Genomic DNA, 19,794 nt, shown 5'->3' with positions numbered 1-19,794 from the left:
ACTCTTTCAAAAATGCCAATTCCGAAAAGTTAGATTTTTTTCTGTTGATTATTACCATGTAGTACTATATTCTCTGTAACGGAGAGCTTCCACTTTTAAGTTGGACAAATTTCATTTTTTAAAAAATTTTTTTTTTAACTTACAAGGTTAATATATGTCTTCACTGAAGCTGATTCTTACTAATTTCTTTGTTACAGTTGTTTCTTATCACTTTCTTTGTTGCAGTTATGCTTTTTAACTTTCTTCTAAGAAACTGAGACCATAAGTTCCGTGTTTTGTGAGGAATTTGCCAGTTGACACAGTTGCAGGGTGTTTTGTGACTGGGGCCACAGGAAAGAAATGTGCTGACTATGCATAGCCATAAAAGAGTGATATATAGAATAAACAAATAACCAGACTTTGTTCAGGTTGGGAATATGTTCTCATTTGAAGACCGTTTCAAAGTGAAGATGTTTCCAGTGACAACTTTGTGTGTTCTAAATGTTTTGACAGCATAACAAAGATAGTATCTGAACAAGGTGAAGCCTTCTATGGTGCAATGATGCAGATTTTGCATCAATAGACGAAGAATTAAATACCCTGAATCAGTCAACTACAGAGGCAGGTTTTAGTCCTGTTAAACTGTTGATATGCACCAAGAAAGCCCAGACAAATTACTCTAAAGCTATGGATGAATACTGACCACATTCTTCAATGAATGACTTTCCATCTTCAGAAGAAAATGAACCAAAGCACTCTTGCACCTCTTGCCACGAATTTTTCACAAATATCAATTCGCTGTTGAATACTGTACATTCTACAGTGAAAAGTGCAAGTTTCAACTTATTTTCCAGAGACATTTTCGAAGAAAACAATTTTGAACCACATTCCATCAGTATCAAAGCACATGGCAGACAAATCAAGAAATGTAAGATCTGTAAAAGGCGTCTTTGGAAGACCATATCCCTATTATGGTCATCCTGCAAAGCAGCTAAAGTTCAAATAGTGCAGTCATTTTATCTGAAAGATATCATTGGAGTAATTACCAGGTTTCAATTTACACAGGAGTAACGTATTTTCAAAACACGACTACAAGTGTTGCAGTTATAAGTGATGACACAGGACATGGCTCAGCACATGCTTTGCTAGCAATGCACAAAATTCTTCAACTGCAAACAGGGGCAGAGAATCTAGTTACTTCTGATCATGTTGAATTCAGTAAATCATTTGTGACAACTGATTTACGTATACAGTGCTACTGGTCAGTCATAGGAAGGGGCCTTGTCATGGTGTAGGAGGCCTGCTGAAGCACCATGCTACAAAGCACAACCTTTCCAGAACAAATACAGCTGCGATTCAGAATGCTCAGGATTTTACGAGAGTCATGAAATCTTAAACATCCACAGCCCTCAGCCTTTTGTCCAAAGAGGAAATCAAAAAAAATCCACGAGCACAAAAAAGATCAACGGCCCAAGCATACTACTCCTGTGAAAGGAATTCAGGGGACATATTTGGACTCAAAGTGATGGGCGAACTCTTATTGCACGCACTTTAAGGAGCAAGAAAGAAGAAATTTCGTTCTTTCATCCAACACCTTAACAACAGCAGAATAATATTCAGATTCACAACCTGCGAACGGGGATGTTTGTGGCGTGTGTGTATGACTGGTGAATTGCAGAGATTACAGACACCAGTTATGAGTTAAATGAAATTGTAGTGAACTTTATGCTACAACATGGACCAGCTGGATATAGGTTTCCAGCTGAAGGACAGCAACAATGCCATCAGTGCTCACTTCCTGTTCACAATGTTTTGAAGCTTGTAAGTGCTCCAATTCCTATTGGTTCAACGGGAAGGCATCACTATATCAAAGGAAGGTACTGAAGCAGTGGAACACATTTTTAGTTCACCGACTGGCTAATTTCAGTACAAAACAAGTGCACAGAAGTTGCACAACCCTGTTATGTGATGGTAAAACAGGTTTTACGTATGGCAAAAATTTCAATTGCTTATGGTTCGTTGGTTGGTTTAAAAGGGAGGAAGAGACCAAACTGCAAGGTCATCGGTCCCTCGTTCTGATTAAAGTAATTTCACAAGGGTGGGAGAAAAATAATTGATACATACAAAACACAGCTAGAAGAAAGGAGGAAACCACAAGAATGACAGAAGGGCAACAAACACGGTAATGGACAAAATCGGAGAAGAAAACCAGAGAGAAACGCAAGAAACATGAAGAGATCGAAACAAGAAAGCAGATTACCATGGCTGGCTGGCAGGCAATGAAAATAAAAAGGAGAAGCCAGCCACCTTTTTTCTGTTTTTTTTTTTTTTTTTTTTTTGTTTTGTTTTAGGGCGCAAAACTGCTATGGTCATTAGCGCCCGGTCCGTGACTTAGGAAACAGTAAAAAACCGAAAGTGGAAACCAGCAGCAATGGGAACGAAAGTCATAAAATTGGAGAAACTAAAAGCAGAAGGAAGGCTTAAAAATCCACTACAGAAAGGGGTTGGTTGTCCCCAAAAAAAAAGCTTCAAATGACTGACGTCGTTTCACTGGCACTAATAAACTCGAGAACGCGATCGGTCGAGCGCGTGTCATCTGCTAAAATTGACGATATATCAGGCGACAGCTGTAGACGGGCGCGTTACAGAGTAAAATAGGGGCACTCAATTGAAAGGTGTCTTACCGTCCACAGCTGAGAGCAGTGGGGACAGAGTGGGGGAGGATCGCTGCTTAAAATATGTCTATGGCTAAAAAGACAGTGCCCTACCCGGAGTCTAGTTAAAATTACCTCCTCCCGACGACGGGTTCAGGAGGAAGAGGTCCAAGCACAAGGAAGAGCTTTCACGTCCTGCAATTTATTATGGGGAAGTGTCGACCAATGTACGTGCCATAAAAGAACAACACGAAGACATAAAACGCTCCGTAGATCGGCGAAGGGAATCAATTGAATAGCTGGCCGAAGAAGAGAGACTGCAGCCTAGGCTGCAATATCAGCCACCTCATTTCCACAGATACCAACGTGTCCCGGGAGCCAGAGGAACGCCACCGAGACGCCCCCCAGGTGGAGCAAGTGCAGACAGTCCTGAATCCGGTGGACCAGAGGGTACACAGGGTAAAGAGCTTGGAAACTGAGGAGAGAGCTGAGAGAATCTGAGCAGATAACGTACTGTATACGCTGATGGCGGCGGACGTAGTGGACAGCCTAGAGAACAGCGTAAAGCTCCGCAGTATAAACCGAACACTGGTCGGGAAGCCGAAAGCGATTTGGGGTGTCGCCAACAATATAGGCACTCCCTACACCTAACGATGTTTTCGAGCCATCGGTGTAAATAAATGTGGCTTCCGTCATTTGTGCACATAGAGCAGCAAATGCCTGACGATAAACAAGTGAAGGGGTACCATCCTTGAGAAATCAACAAAGGTCACGGAGTAGACAGATCCGGGGACGGAGCCAAGGCGGTGCTGTACCCTAAGTTGTCAAGAAGGTTTTAGGAAAGCGGAAGGGAAGAGAATGGAGCAGTTGACGGAAGCGGACTCCCGGTGGTGGTAGGGAGGAGGGGCAGCCTGCATACCCCACATCAAAGGAGGCGTCGAAAACAATGTCATGGGCTGGATTAGCAGGCATGGAACACAGATGGCTAGCATAACGACTCAGAAGGACTGCTCGCCAGTTGGACAGCGAAGGTTCAGCAGTCTCAGCATAAAGGCTTTCCACAGGGCTGGTGTAAAAAGCTCCAGACACTAAACGTAATCCACGGTGGTGGATAGAGTCGAGATGCCGAAGAATAGGCGGCCGAGCAGAGGAGTAGACTATGCTTCCATAGTCCAATTTCGAGTGCACTAAGGCGCGATAGAGGCGGAAAAGGACCACTCGGTCCGCTCCCCAGGAGGTACCATTCAGGACACGGAGGGTGTTGAGGGATCGCAGACAGCGAGCCGAAAGATAGGAAACGTGGGAGGACCAGCACAGTTTTCTGTCAAACATAAGACCCAAGAATTTAGTGACGTCTGAAAACGGAAGGTTGACAGGTCCTAGTTGTAAGGAGGGTGGAAGAAACTCCTTACGTCACAAAAAATTAACACAAACGGTCTTACTGGGAGAAAAACGGAAGCCGGTTTCGATGCTCCAAGAGTGGAGGCGATCGAGACATCCTTGAAGACGACGTTCAAGAAGGCTGGTCCGTTGAGAGCTGTAGTAGATCGCAAAATCGTCCACAAAGAGGGAGCCCGAGACATCAGGAAGGAGACAACCCATAATTGGATTTATGGCAATGGCAAACAGTACAACACTCAGCACAGAGCCCTGGGGTACCCCGTTTTCTTGGGAGAAAGTACGGGAGAGAGTAGTGTTCACCCGCACCCTAAATGTGCGCTCTGCCATAAATTTGCGAAGAAAAAGGGGCAGCCGACCTCGAAAGCCCCAAGAGAACAGTGTGCGGAGGATGCCTGTCCTCCAACAGGTATCATATGCTCTCTCCAGATCAAAAAATATTGCTACTGTTTGGCGTTTCTGGAGAAAATTGTTCATGATATAAGTGGAGAGAGCAACAAGATGGTCAACTGCAGAACGATGTTTTCGGAATCCGCATTGGGCAGGTGTTAAAAGACTGCAGGATTCCAGCCACCAAGCTAAACGGTAATTCACCATACGCTCCAAAACCTTACAGACACTACACGTGAGAGAAATGGGGCGATAGCTAGAGGGGAGATGTTTGTCCTTTCCAGGTTTCAGAACAGGGACGACGATAGCTTCCCGCCATCGTCTGGGAAAAATACTGTCGGTCCAATTTTGATTATAAATGCGAAGGAGGTAACGCAGACTATGGGTTGATAAATGCAGCAACATTTGGACGTGGATACCATCCGGTCCTGGGGCAGAGGAGCGAGAAGAAGAGAGTGCATGCTGGAGTTCCCGCATGGAGAAGACAGTATTGTAGCTTTCGCGATTTTGAGAGGAGAAAGCAAGATGTCCCACTTCCGCTGCACATTTCTTCGGGAGAAACGCTGGCGGGTAATTTGAAGAGCTCGAAATCTCAGCAAAGTGCTGACCCAATGAGTTAGAAATTGCGACGGGGTCCACTAATGTATCATGCATGACAGTGAGCACAGAGACGGGGGAGAAACTAGGCGCACCTGAGAACCGTCTAAGCCGACTCCAAACTTCCGAGGAGGGAGTTAAGGTGTTAAATGAGCTGATAAAGAATTTCCAGCTTGCCTTCTTGCTATAGCGGATGACATGACTGTATCGCGCACGGAACTGCTTATAGCGGATACGGTTGGCCAAAGTAGGATGGTGGCGGAAAATGCGAAGAGCACGTCGCCGCTCATGTCTTGCGTCACGGCATGCCTCGTTCCACCAAGGAACTGGGGGGTGCCGGGGCAATTCGGAGGTGCGTGGTATTGAACGTTCCGCAGCTGTAAGAATAACGTCGGTAATATGTGTGACCTCATCGTCGACGCTCGGAAAGTGACGGTCATCGAATGTCGCTAGAGACGAAAAAAGTGTCCCATCGGCTTGGGCAAACTTCCAGCGTCGCGGGTGCATATATGGCAGTTGAGGCTGCAGTCTAAGGACACATGGAAAGTGGTCACTCGAGTGTGTGTCATCAAGGGCGAACCATTTGAAGCGCCGAGCTAGCGGAACAGTACCGACCGCAAGGTCCAAATGAGATAAATTTGTCGTGGAGGCAGACAAAAATGTAGGGACCCCAGTGTTGAGGCAAACTACACTGCTGGCCACCGTAAATGCAACACCAAGAAAGACAAGAGGTAGCACAACAAAATTTATTTTGTAGATAACATGTTGACCAAGTATCAAATGATTACGTTTACAGACATCTGTGACATGTGGTTCCTGCCAGAATCAGTAGCCAGAGTAGCCGCCATTGTTGGAGATCAACGCTGCCACATGTCTCGGCATTGAGTCAAAGAGACGTTGGATGTGTTCCTGGGGTACAGCAGCGCAAGCAGCTTCCACACGTTGCCAAAGATCATCTGGTGTGGCAGCTGGGGATGTAATCTGGGTCACTCGTTGAGCAACCATGGACCACATGTTTTCTATCGGCGAAAGATCCGGAGAGCGAGCCGGCCAGGGAAGCACTTCAATCTGGTTATTGACGAAGAACCTTTGGACAATGCGTGCCACGTGTGGTCGCGCATTATCCTGTTGAAATATGGCTGTGGCCGAGCCCTGAAGGTAAGGAAGGACAACTGGCTCCAGCACCTCGGATATGTAGCGCCGGCTATTTAAAGTACCGGCAATGCTTACTAGAGGCGTGCGAGAGTAATATCCAATACCGCCCCATACCATAATACCCGGTGCAAGACCAGTGTGGCGGTGCATAATGCAGCTGTCCAGCATCCTCTCTCCACGGTGTCTCCACACTCGAATCCGACCATCGTGGTGCTGCAGACAGAAGCGTGCCTCGTCAGTAAAGACGTCGTCATTCCATTCTGCCGTCCACATCCGTCTGTCATCACACCATTGGCGACAGAGACGTCTGTGGTTCTGCGTCAATGGTAGACGAAGCAATGGACGTTTTGCGGACAGACCACTCTGCTGAAAACTGCGCCGAATGGTACGCGCAGACACTGGATGATGCGTTACAGACGCAATGTGCTGTGCTATGATTCGGGATGTCACTGAGCGATCCATCACTGCCATGCGCAGAATTTGCCTATCAGCATGTGCAGTGGTGCACCGAGGTGAATGCGATCGACCACGTCGGTCCGTCATACCCTCCTGCATCCAACGGTCACATATCCGCATTACAGTTGTTTGGTTTCGTCCAACACGACTAGCGATTTCTCTGTATGATAATCCACAATCTCGGTAAGCCACTATCCTTCCTCTGTCGAACTCTGATACTTGATCAAACGATGTTCGCTGTTGTCTACGAGGCATAACTGATCGTCTTGTGAAACAACCACAAGGTAAACACACGTGCCGAACGTACACTCGTCGAAATCGCCAAGCCTTAAATGGCGCTATGAGGTGGCGCCACAGGCGCGCGTGATGTGCGTCTGCGCTGAAATTCTAATCAGTTGCATATCTCATCGCTGCAAACCCATGGTGTAAATTTCACTTGATTCGGATGCTTCCTTCAGGGTGTTGCATTTACGGTGGCCAGCAGTGTAGATCCACTTGGTGGAGACGTCTAGCAATAGTGAGCCACGTGGACAAGGATGTGGAGATCCCCAAAGCGGGTGGTGGGCACTGAAGTCCCCAACCAGGAAATATGGGGGTTGGGGCGTTGGGGGGGGGGGGGGGGGGGGGGGAAGCTGACCAAGAAGATGAAGGAGATCAGCTCGTGCCATTGGTGTGGACGATGGAATGTATACAGTACAAAGAGAGAACGTGTATCCAGAAAGGGAAAGACTGACGGCGACAGCTTGGAAGCGTTTAAGTGGATTGGGTGATAATGGAGAGTATCATGGAGAAAAATCACGAGTCCTCCATGGGCGGGAGTGCCTTCAACAGAGGGGAGATCATATCTGACGGACTGAAAATGAGGGAGAACAAAGCGGTCATGGGGACGCAGCTTTGTTTCCTGAAGACAGAAGATGACCGGCGAGTAGGATCGTAAGAGGATCGACAATTCATCCTGATTGGCTCGAATGCCGCAGTGGATAATGGACATAGGGTGAACAGAAAATGGAGGAATGTGACCAAGGTTGCTGTCAACTAAACGACTGCTAAGAGCTTGCGACCGACAGCATGGAATGGCATTCAGCCGAAGGCAGAAGATCCTGATCCATAGGTTGTTCAGGAGCAGCTCCTGCCACCAGCAATCGGCCGGTTGATCGGCCGCCAGCAGTGCGCCCCGGCGACACAGAAGACGGCCGAGGGCGATTTCCGCCAGGTGGTGCTGTAGATGGGACACGCCTTGGCGGAGAAGGAGATGAACCGGGTTTCTTTGTAGCCTTCTTGGAAACATGATGTTTAGATGAAGGAGGAACCGATGGTTGTGAAGTTGGGGTACGTAAAAAATCTTCACGAGTATGCTCTTTTTTCGAAGTCTTGGTGTCTGACTTTTGGGCTCGAGATTTAGCAGAACCCGATGAAGGGTGAGCCAGAGAGTGGGCAGGCGAAAGTGGTGAGGTTGAACAGGCGATCTTTGCGCTGGCCGATCTGACGACCGTGGCACTAAAGGTGAGGTCGCAAGTCTGTGTTGCCGCCTCCTTTGTTGGCCGAGGAGAAGCAAGGACAGTGCTGTATTTTCCTGTCTGAGGCACAGTGGGCTGTCGACTGGCGAATAATTTTCGAGCAGCAAAGGTCGACACCTTTTCCTTCACTCTGATTTCCTGGATGAGCTTTTCGTCCTTAAAAACGTGGCAATCTGGAGAGGAAGCAGCGTGGTCACACATACAGTTGATGCAGCGAGGGGATGGAGGTGGACAAGCACCCTCATGGGCATCCTTGCCACACGTAACACATTTGGCCAGATTGGAACAGGACTGGCTGGTGTGATTGAACCGCTAGAGGTGTGGGGAGGAGGGGCAAAGATGGGGGAGAGGGAAGGATGCGGAAAAGGAAGGTATGCAGCCCAGAAAGGAAGGAAGGCCACATTAGCTCGGGGTCCCGTGTTCGCTACGCACGTATCCACGAAAGTGTTGTGGGCCCCCTGGGGGGGGGGGGGGGGGGGGGGCAGCCACTCTGCAACACATTAAAACCTCTACCCTAAAAGCACTAGGGTGGAGACAGATGGACAAAGGGCGTGCTCAAACTTGGATCAAACGATAAATCCCTACCTCACGAAGAGAACGGAAAACTAAAGCTGCTATTGAAGCATTGTCACCTAACACAGAAGGTAGGGTGTTGGGAAATTTAAAAGTCCGCTGCAGAGTGGCTAAAAGTGGGCAGTCCAGCAAGAGGTGGACAATCGTCATTTGTGAGTCACAGACACCAAGGTGGGTCCTCAGAGACTGAGGAGGTAACTATATGTTAGCCACGTATGGCCAATGCAGAGCCGGCAGAGGACAACTGATTCCCTGTGAGAGGACCGCACAGAAGACTTCGACACATTCCTAGTCTCCTTAATGACACACAGTTTGCTGTGTGTACTGTTAAGCCATTCCGCTTCCCAAAGTTGAAAAACCCTGCAGTGTAAGACAGAATGCAGCTCAGTTTTGGAGATGCCCATCTACAGAAGCAGTTTCCGCATAGCCTCTTTGGCCAGCCTGCCAGCAAGTTCCTGGGGGCCACACAAACACCACTAAACGACAGGATCGTTCCAGGGCATAGATGGGCTCCTGGATGGATGCTACCAAAGGATGGCAAGAGTAGCACAAGTCAATAACTTGTAGGCTGCTCAAGGAGTCAGTACACAGGAGAAATGACTCACCAGGACTCGAGTGGGTGTGCTCAAGTGCAAGAGATATGGCTCCCAGCTATGCAGTGGAAACACTGCAGCCATCTGGAAAGGAGTGCTGTTCAATATGTCCTCCATGAAGATACGCAAAGCCTACATGACCATCCGCAATCGAGCCAGGGGTGTAAACCACTTCATGGCCCCAGTACACGTCAAGAATCAAGAGGAAGTGGTATCAGAGAGCTGCAGGTTTAACAGAGCCCTTAGGGCCATACGAAAGTTCCAGAAGGATCTGCGGCCTATGTGTACACCATGGAGGTGTACGTGAATGGACCTTGAGGAGAGGTAACAGGACGGACTCCAGTTCAGACACAAGGAACCGGACGCAAAGCGCAATCGTAAGCCCTGGCCTGAGCTGCTGGTGCAGGAGATGAACCGTGGTGGTTGGGAAAAGGAGACTGTAATTCGTATGCGCAGGAGAACTACGAATGTGTGCAACATAACTGGCAAGCACTTGTGCACACCTAACCCTCAGTGGAGGGACCCCGGCCTCCACCAGGACGCCGGGGGAGTGACGTGACAGGAAGATGGGGAACTGGTCACTACCACACAGGTCACCTGTGTTATCCAGTGGATAGATGGGAGATGGCCAGGACTGCAAAACGAAAGATCAATGGTCGAGTATGTGCCATGTGCCACACTGAAATGTGTGGGAGCACCTGTATTTAAGAGGCCGAGGTCGAGTTGTGACAGTAAATTTTCGACCTCCCTACCTTGGCCAGTAAGCATGGCACCATCCCACAAGGGGTTATGTGCATTAAAATCTCCCAAAAGTAGGAAAGGTTTAGGGAGTTGGTCAATCAGTGCAGCCCATATGTTCAAGGGTACTGCACCATCTGTAGGAAGATATAAATTGCAGACAGTTATTTCCTTCGTCGTCCTTATCCTGACAGCCACAGCTTCAAAAGGGGTTTGAAGGTGCACAGGTTCACTACATACTGAGGTCAGGACAGAGGTGCAAACTCCACCTGACATACTATTATAGTCGCTACAGTTCCTGTAGTACCCCTTACAGCCACAGAGAGCAGCAGTCCACATTGCCAGGAAGCAGGTTTCCCGGAGGGCAATGAGAAAGCTTGTGTAAAGCTTAACAGTTGCCATAGTTCAGCCAGGTGGTGGAAAACACTGCCACAATTCCACTGGAGGATTACATGATCACAAGACTGGGAACATATAAAACAATGAGGCATTCTACACTTCAGGGCCACCTGCAGCCACTAGATGAGTACCTGTGTGATTGACATCCATTGTGTCTGAGGGCAAAGCGAGATCTAGGTCCTCAGCAGACGCCAGAATCTCCACATCCTCAGACATAGAGCTTGTAGGTAGTGGTGATGTGGGTCCACCGCAGTGCCTTTGTTCTTGGCGGTCCTTTTCTTTTTAGGTTTCTGTCACTGCTCCTTACATTTGTCCGGCTGGGAGGGCTTCACTGATTCAGTCTCAGGGACTGAGGAGGACCGTGAAGCCCTACAACCAGCTACCTGTGGTTGCTTCAGCCACTCACGGGTCTCAACTTTGCCACTGGTAGGAACCTGGAAAGGGAGTGACACAAGGGATCCATTCCTGACAAGAGGAGCTGAGGAAGACTTACACTTCTCCAGCTGAGAAGTGGGGACTGACATCCTTGATGGTTGGGGTGGGGAGGGTAGGAGGGGGGAGGGGGGGGGGGGTTCGCTACTGACGTAGCCTCTCATTTTCTATTACCCTCAGTGTAGGTCAGTCAGTCCAGGGTCTTGTATTCCATTATTTTTCTTTCTTTCTGGAGAATCCTGCAGTCCGGCAAGCAAGGAAAATGGTGCTCTCCACAGTTGACACAGACGGGAGGTGGGGCACATGGAGTATTGGGATTTGATGGGCATCCGCAATCTCGACGTGTGATGCTGGGAGTACAGCGGGAAGACATTCAGCCAAACTTCCAGCACTTAAAGCACCGCAATGGGGGAGGGATATATGGCTTTATGTCCCAGAGGTAGACAATCAGCTTGACCTTCTCAGGTAATGGGTCACCCTCAAAGGCCAAGATAAAGGCACCTGTGGCAACCTGATTATCCCTCTGACCACAGTGGACGCAATGGACACCTCAACACTAAATTGGAGTGCAGCTCATTCTCAGACTGCAAAAGAAGGTCCCTGTGAAATATGATACCCTGGACCATATTTAAGCTCTTATGGGATGGGATGGAAACTAACATCCCACAGCTTGTCACAGGCGAGTAGTGCCTGTGACTGGGCAGAGGATGCCATTTTGATCAAGACCGACACTGACATATTTTGGACAGCAAGAGATGACATACTACACTTCATGGCTTGTCATCCACCCTGATGCCACCCACTCCAACCAGGGGCCCTCCCCCCAGGTGCCATCCAGCAACAGCAAAGGCCATCTGGCAGGATGGCTATTGCTGGGAGTCCCGATGCCCCAGGTAGATAGGCAACTCCTTGGCATATGTGGGGAGTTAACAGTGCAGGCATCAGCAAAGCGCTCCCTGTTCGGTCAGGGGGTTACAGCTATCAGGGTACATGGCGGCCCCACCACAACTGACTGGCTACAGTGCTGTATATCAGGCGCTAATGGGCATGAAGTCCTTTATCGTCAACAGCACAGACAGAAATACTGCACAGGGAATGGAGGAAAATGCACCCAGGAGGGTGACCTCACCCAACAGCTGGAGAATGAGCAGAAGTCAGATGCACATTGAAGAAGGATGCGAGAGGTCTCAGCACATGATGGACACTGCACACCAGGTAAGGCACCCTTCTCCAATTGGCTCGCTCTTTGCGAAAATTTTGAAAAATGGAGGTCAAACCCTGCAGGGGACCATCCGATGAAGGCCGAAATGTGAGAGACTCCTTTTAGTGGCCTCTTACGACAGGCAGAAATACCTTAGGCCTATTCTAACCTCCATACCCGCAGGAGGGGAATTGTTTACAACAACCTTAAGTGGAAGCTCTCCTTTTCAGGGAATGTGTAACTATATGGTACTAATCAAGAGGGAAAATCAAAATTTTATGGATTGGCATTTTTGGATAAATTTTTTTTTCATAAGTTATAAAAAGTTCAGGACACTATAATAAAAGAACTGACAGGTAAGTCCACTTGGATGATTTCTTTGTAATCATAAAGCAATTATCTTTCACATAAAAAACCAACAAAATATGTAGACCTGTTCCAGACATACAGCATTTTAAATTTTTTTCCAAAATTCGCATCTTCAAAATGGTATGCATAGTGTTGTCTTTGGAGGCTGTATCTTGGAGCTTTTTTTTTTTGAGAAAACAAAAAAAAATTGTGTTCCTTACTTAGTCCTTCATTTCAACATATGCAAATTCAATAACATCTGAGACTATGAAGGTGAGATTTTTTCGCCTGGACTGTCTTGATAATAAAAAACATCAGCTTCAAGAAACAAGACAGCCATTAAATCAGTAAATACAGGTGGCATGGACAGTATGAAATGGTTACCAACTGTCGTACATCAACAAACTGAAGGAAATGTGAGATGCGAAAATCATTCCCAGTGAATTTTTAGATAGGAATCTCAGGTTACTAGCAGCTGCAAACTACATGGTCCAGTCACATTAATATGAATATATGACAAAAGCCTGAATAACCACCTTTCTGCAGCAGACATACAGGAAGACCCAATGAAGTTTTGGAAAGAACTGACCATAATGCCTCCACCAGCCTGAGCCATCCAATGATCGTTGCAGAACGTACATGCAAAAGGCCACCTGTCCCACGGAGAATAAAACTTTTGTAATCTGTCACCACTCAGTAAATGTCACCCATACACAGCAGTCGTTCAGCCCTGTCATTTGTAGCCCGTGATGCACCAGTCGCCTCAGTGTTGGCTTTGGATAGCACCATTCTGCCGTGCATGGTATAGTTTATCCACAGCAGCATGAAAACAGTTTACAAACTTAGCCCTTTTGGAATGCTTCTACCCTTGTCCTGAGCAACAGATATTGTGACTTTTATGAGTTCCTAACCAGGAGTGAATTTTATATCATCTGTGTCCTTTAATAGTTTAGTTTCTTGAGTTTCCGCATATAAACTTAATATCCAATAGCCACAGTTCTCTCATTTTTGTTTGCATCACAAAGTAATCTAATTTTGTGACATTTTACACGTTCTTAATCAGGGGCAAATTATTTAGTTTCACCTGAGGGCTTCGGTAGTTATGTTTTTGAATCTCTGCGTATTAATCTAATTTATTAGACACAGTTCCTGCGTTTTTGCCAGGGTCTACAGTAGAGTTGCACAGCACGTGCCAGTAGTCCATTTATCTGCATAGTTTAGTTTTCCATGGTCTTTAGTATGGACAGGGACTGCGATTGTGTGCGGATGCGAGCCGAGTTCGTGACACTTTGCTCTCAGCTTCAGGCTGTGATTGCTTCGGTTACACAACTTGAACCTGCAGTGGACGTGCAACACTGTTGTAGGCCGGCTGTGGGGATCCAACGGATGTCCAGCACGGCCGAGTCCTTCAATTGGTCCTTACCAGTGGCCAGCCCAGTTACAGCTCGCACTGAGGTTGATGCCTCATCTGTAGTCGAGAAGGAGGTCACCCCGGGGTGCAGTAGGCAGCGAAAGACTTCCCAGGCGGCCGCATGTGAGGCCTCCCCAGTTTGCCTGACAAATAGGTTCAACATGCTGTCTGTGGCTGACACTGTCACTGAGCCAGATGCTGTTGCCTCTCCTATTTCAGAGGAAGCCTCTCAGTTTGCAAGATCAGGACAATCTCAGAAGGTGAGATTATTGATAGTTGGGAGCTCCAACGTTAGGCACTTAATGGGGTCCCTTAGGGACAAGGTTGCCAAGAAGGGAAAGAAAACCAATGTGCACTCCGTGTGCATACCAGGTGGAGTCATTCCAGATGCGGAACAGGTCCTTCTGGATGCCATGAAGAGCACAGGGTGCAGCCAACTGTAGGTGGTTGCTCACATCGGTACCAATGATGTGTGTCACTTTGGAGCAGAAGAGATTCTCTCTGGTTTCCAGCAGCTAACGGAAGTTGTAAAGGCTGCCAGTCTTGCTTGCAAGATGAAAGCAGAGCTAACCATTTGCAGCATAGTCGACAGGACCGATTGTGGACCTTTGGTACATAGAGCCCAGTGGAGGGTCTGAATCAGAGGCTCAGACAGTTCTGCGACTGTAAGGGCTGCAGATTCCACAACTTGTGCCAAAGCGTGGTTGGGTTTCGGGTTCCACTGAATAGATCAGGTGTCCGCTACACACAAGAGGCAGCTACACAGGTAGCAGGGGCTGTATGGAATGGACTGGGCTGTTTTTAAGGTTAGAGGGCCTTGGGAAAACACAAAAAGGGCTTCCCACAAAGGGTGAATGCCACACACAGGAAGAACATAGACACAGGAACCACTGGTATAACATTTGTAAATTATGGCAGTTGTGTTGGGAAAGTACCAGAGCTCCAAGCGCTAATAGAAAGCACTGATGTTCAAATCATTATAGGCACTGAAAGCTGTCTAAAGGCGGAAATAACCTCAGCCAAAATTTTTGCAAAGAACCTAACTGTGTTCCAAAAGGACAGGCTAAAAACTGTTGGTGGTTGCATGTTTGTTGTTGTCAGAAGTAGTTTATCTTGTTGCGAAACTGAAGTAGATAGATCCTGTGAGTTGGCATAGGCTGAGGTCATTGTTGGCAACTGAAATAAAATAACTGGATCCTTTTATCAACCTCCCAATTCAGAAAATTCAGTTGCTGAAAGATTCAAAGAAAACTTGAGTGATTTCAAACACCTACCTGACTCATACGATTATAGTTGGTGATGACTTTAATTTACCCTCAATATGTTGGCTCAGAAAATTATTTTGAGCAGTTAGTTCATGAGCCCACGCAAATATTAAACAGTTGTGAAAACACACTTGACCTCTTAGCAAAAATAATCCTGAGTTAATAACAAGCATTAAAGCAGATACAGGGGTTAGTGAACACAGAGTTGTTGTAGCGAGACTGAATACTGTAACCCCTAAGTCATCCAAAAATAAAAAAGAAACATACATATTCAAAAAAGCAGATAAAAATTCACTTGACGCCTTCCTGAGAGAGAATCTCCACTCCTCCCAAATTAATTATATAAGTGTAGACCAGATGTGGCTTGAATTCAAAGAAATAGTATTGGCAGCAATTGAGAGATTTATACAAAATAAGTTAACAAATGGCGGAGCTGATCCCCCTTGGTACACAAAATGGGTTAGCACACTGTTGCAGAAACAACGAAACAAACATGCCAAATTTAAACAAACACAAAATCCTCAAGATCGGTGATCTTTTACAGAAGCTCGAAATTTAGCGTAGACTTCAATGCAAGATGCTTATAACAGTTTCCACAACGAAACTGTCTTGAAACCTGGCAGAAAATCCAAAGAGATTCTGCTTGTATATGAAGCATCTTAGCGGCAAGAAACAATGCCTTCTCTGCGCGATAGCAATGGAGATAGTAGCACAGACAGTGTTGCCAAAGTGTAGTTACTAAACACAGCCTTCCAAAATGCCTTCACAAAAGAGACACTGAAGTACATACTCCAGTATTCGAATCAAGAACAGCTGCCAATATGAGTAACATAGAAGTAAATATTCTCAGAGTAGTGAAGCAACTTAAATCACCTAATAAAAGCAAGCCTTCTGGTCCAGACTGTATGCCAATTAGGTTCCTTTCAGAGTACACTGATGCATTATCATTCACTCGACGAAAGATCCGTACCCAAAGACCAGAAAGTTGCACAGGTCACACCAATATTCAAGAAAGGTAGGAGTAATCCACTTAATTACAGGCCCATATCGTTAACATCAATATGCAGCAGGATTTTGGAACATATATTGTGTTCTAACATTATGAATTACCTCTAAGAAAACTGTCTATTGACACACAGTCAACACGGGTTTAGAAAACACCATTCTTGTGAAACCCAACTAGCTATTTATTCTTGAAGTGTTGAGTTCTACTGACAAGGGGTTTCAGATACATTCTGTATTTCTGGATTTTCAGAAGGCTTTTGACACTGTGCCACACAAGCAGCTTGTAGTGTAATAGTGTGCTTGTGGAATATTGTCTCAGTTATGTGACTGGATTTGCGATTTCCTGTCAGAGAGGTCACAGTTTGAAGTAATTGACGAAAAGTCATTGCGTAAAACAGAAATGATTTCTGGCGTTCCCCAAGGTAGTATTACAGGCCCTTTGCTGTTCCTTATCTATATGAACGATTTGGGAGAAAATCCGAGCAGCCATCTTAGGTTGTTTGCAGATGACGCTGTTATTTATTGACTAATAAAGTCCTCAGAAGATCAAAACAATTGCAAAACAATTTAGAAAAGATATCTGAATGCTGCGAAAATTGGCAGTTGACCCTAAACAACGAAAAGTGTGGAGGTCATCCACACGAGTGCTACAAGGAATTTGTAAAACTTTGTTTACATGACAAATCAGTCAAATATGACGGCCATAAATAACTAAGTACCTACGAATTACAGTCACAAACAACTTAAATTGGAAGTAACACAGAAAATGTTGCAGGGAAGACTAGGTTAAAGACTGTGTTTTATTGGCAGGACACTTAGAAAATGTAACAGACCTGCTGAGGAGACTGCCCACACTACACTTGTCCGTCCTCCCTTAGAATACAGACGTGCGGTGTGGGATCCTTACCAGATAGGACTGACTGAGTACATCAAGTATTATCACAAAATATGGGGGAGAGTTATCACTGAAATGAGACAGGATTTGGGCTGGACCATCATTAAAAGAAAGGTGTTTTTCATTGTGACAGAATCTTCTCACGAAATTCCAATCACCAAATTTCTCCTCCAAAAGTGGAAATATTTTGTTGACACCGACCTACATAGGGAGAAATGATCACCATGATAAAATAAGGGAAACCAGAGCTTGTACGGAAAAATTAGGTGTTCGTTCTTTTCACGCGCTATATGAGATTGGAATAATAGAAAATTGTGAAGGTGGTTTGACGAACCCTCTGCCAGCCACTTAAATGTGATTTGCATAGTATCCATGTAGCGGTAGATGACGACTGCACTGTTTCTCTCCTCCTCCCCTCCCCCTCCCGAAACTTTATATACCCTGCACTGTTAGTGATGCCACTTGCTATCAGTGACTGGTTATTGCATGTTGACATCGAACATAGGCAATGGTCACAATGAGACTGGACCACGTATAAGGTTGCACACCAAGCACGCCAAATATTGTTACAGTGACACCTCGACACACAAAGCGTAGACAACTTCATACTCTCGATACATGTATGACACGAAGTTTTTGGCAATCAGGTCGCACTGCTGTAAAAAAACTTGTCATATCATTTCCCAACACAGCCCATAACGAATAACTTAATTTTTCAGCGTATTTTTTTTAAGGCTATTACGTTTTGGTCCATAAACATACAATACAAATCATATATCACATAAACAGGGACATTTAACAACTCCCCCCCCTCTACAATAAATCAAAATATCTGCCAACACATCACTGTCTTCCAACAACACAAACATTCACCACATGAGTTCGCCACTTAATACAACAGGCCATCCACAAACATGACGCGGTTCAAAAACACAGCACCACAGTGACGTCAACACTTATCACAGGTCAAATCAAAGGGGGAATCAGACACTGTCTCTTTACCCAAATTCTAGAGTATGGCAAACCAATTTGTAGCATAGATGGAAATACTTTTTGGTCGCTACTGGTATTCACTCCACATTTAAGTTGTGGATTTATAATTGCAGTGCAAATAATGCATCTCTAATTACGAGCATAATTCCTTAGTGTCACAAAATGGTCCACATACAACGCATGTTTGTTAAAAAATAGCTGAAACTGCCATACAAATTAGCTACATCTGAATATGAGTACATAACGAAAATCGTGGAGCATTTACATATATATACGATAACATACATAAAACCAACTACGAAAAAAACTGGAGTAGGGTGGAGGTAATTCATGGCTTAGCAATTGCACAACGGTAACAAGGACACGAGACTTGCCAAGCAGACGATAGCGAATTGGAATAAATATTTTTCAGAATGAGATGCGTCATATCCAACGAGGATATCTGAAGGAATAAACTTGTGACTGCTGAAAGCATGTAAGAACTTAATCGCTCCCCGAAAACGTCCTTCTGAGCCAGCATAATGGGGAACATTTGATGTCCGACGAGAGAATGGTGGAAGAGGGAATCGACAGTGCAGTTTACGAAGGTACTATCCCATTACTTGCCAACATGTTTCAATTCTACCACGGAAAACAAATCTGCATGACCGGAAGAGTTTCCACGATCCTGCCGACTAAAGCTAATCCAGAACAATATGCCACATTGTCCGGTAAAACTATTCAGCGTGTAATTTGTGGCCCGAATAAAACACTTTTAAAAGTATCGCTTAACCTGGGATCAGATGAAACGTTACATCGCTTGACGATTCTTTTGCATTAACACTATTTGGGCCGCAAACACGTGTCGTTCTCAAACCCACTCTGCCGCATGCCGGTACGTAAAATATTCATCTCTCTTCATCCACTTCCACGGAATGTACTGATTTTTTTTAAAAGTATTATTTTATCATAGTTTCCGTAGTCTCTTCTCGCTAGCTAAGCATGTGTATCTTTTGACATCAATTTGAGCAATACCCGATTCCATGAGGTGCGTTACCCGAAAATTACAGTCAAAGTATTCAGAAGTGAAACTTTATTGGATGTGGTACTTTAAACTCTAAAATCAAATTAAAGTAGGATACACGCCACCAGCAGCAATTTTACACAGTAACTTCATCGTACATCACTACACAGCCACATGGAGAGGCCATTAACCACCGGCAATTAACTAAATTAAACAAATCTACGAACACTGAGCACTTACCCCAAAACATTGTCTTCTAAATTGTATTACTTGCGCGAAGTTTAAAAAAAAATATGTGGATAGCTTGTTAATCAGCTACCTTAATCAACTCGGCAACAATACTTCACAACCACCTCACGTTATACAAATGGCTTTCCCTAGTCGTATACAAAGATCTTGGCGCGCTGAACATACCAGTGAATATAAAGCATAGATATAAACACTTTTAGACTAATGCGTTGTCCGTGGAAACGGAAGCACCTAGGGCTAGTACAACTAGATTTTGTAGACCTATTTGCCGGTACTTCTTCTGGCTTATTGGTTATAGAAACATTTCAAAATTCATTCTGGAAATCCGGTTCTAGCTGCCGGTTTCCTACTTCCACAACCGATTTTCTCTCCGATGCAAAAGCACAACCGTTTTTGAAACGTGCGTGGGTGGTCAAATTACGTTGTGTTTTTAAACATTTTCGACAATATCATCGGAGTAACTTTTTCTACATTGAAGGAGAAGTAGAATTACTAGACTGAGCATGAAGTTGTCTAAACTTTTAATATTTAATTAAAGAGAAA

At 45.6% G+C, this 19,794-nt stretch overlaps 1 protein-coding gene across 1 annotated transcript in view; it reads right to left on the bottom strand.

The window, feature by feature from the left end:
* Positions 1-19,398, bottom strand: part of LOC124804961 (46 kDa FK506-binding nuclear protein) — a 66,868-nt gene extending 47,470 nt beyond the window's left edge. The window contains exon 1 of the mRNA XM_047265353.1: positions 19,243-19,398. Within this exon, the coding sequence (XP_047121309.1) occupies positions 19,243-19,252 (10 nt within the window). The 5' untranslated portion in view covers positions 19,253-19,398. The remainder of the gene's footprint in view (positions 1-19,242) is intronic.
* Between the last annotated feature and the right edge of the window lie 396 nt (positions 19,399-19,794).

This window comes from Schistocerca piceifrons, chromosome 7, assembly GCF_021461385.2.
Source record: "Schistocerca piceifrons isolate TAMUIC-IGC-003096 chromosome 7, iqSchPice1.1, whole genome shotgun sequence".
In the NCBI taxonomy this organism is placed as follows: domain Eukaryota; kingdom Metazoa; phylum Arthropoda; class Insecta; order Orthoptera; family Acrididae; genus Schistocerca; species Schistocerca piceifrons.
The sequence above is the reverse complement of the archived record's forward strand: the minus strand, read 5'-3'. Positions and strand labels throughout refer to the sequence as shown.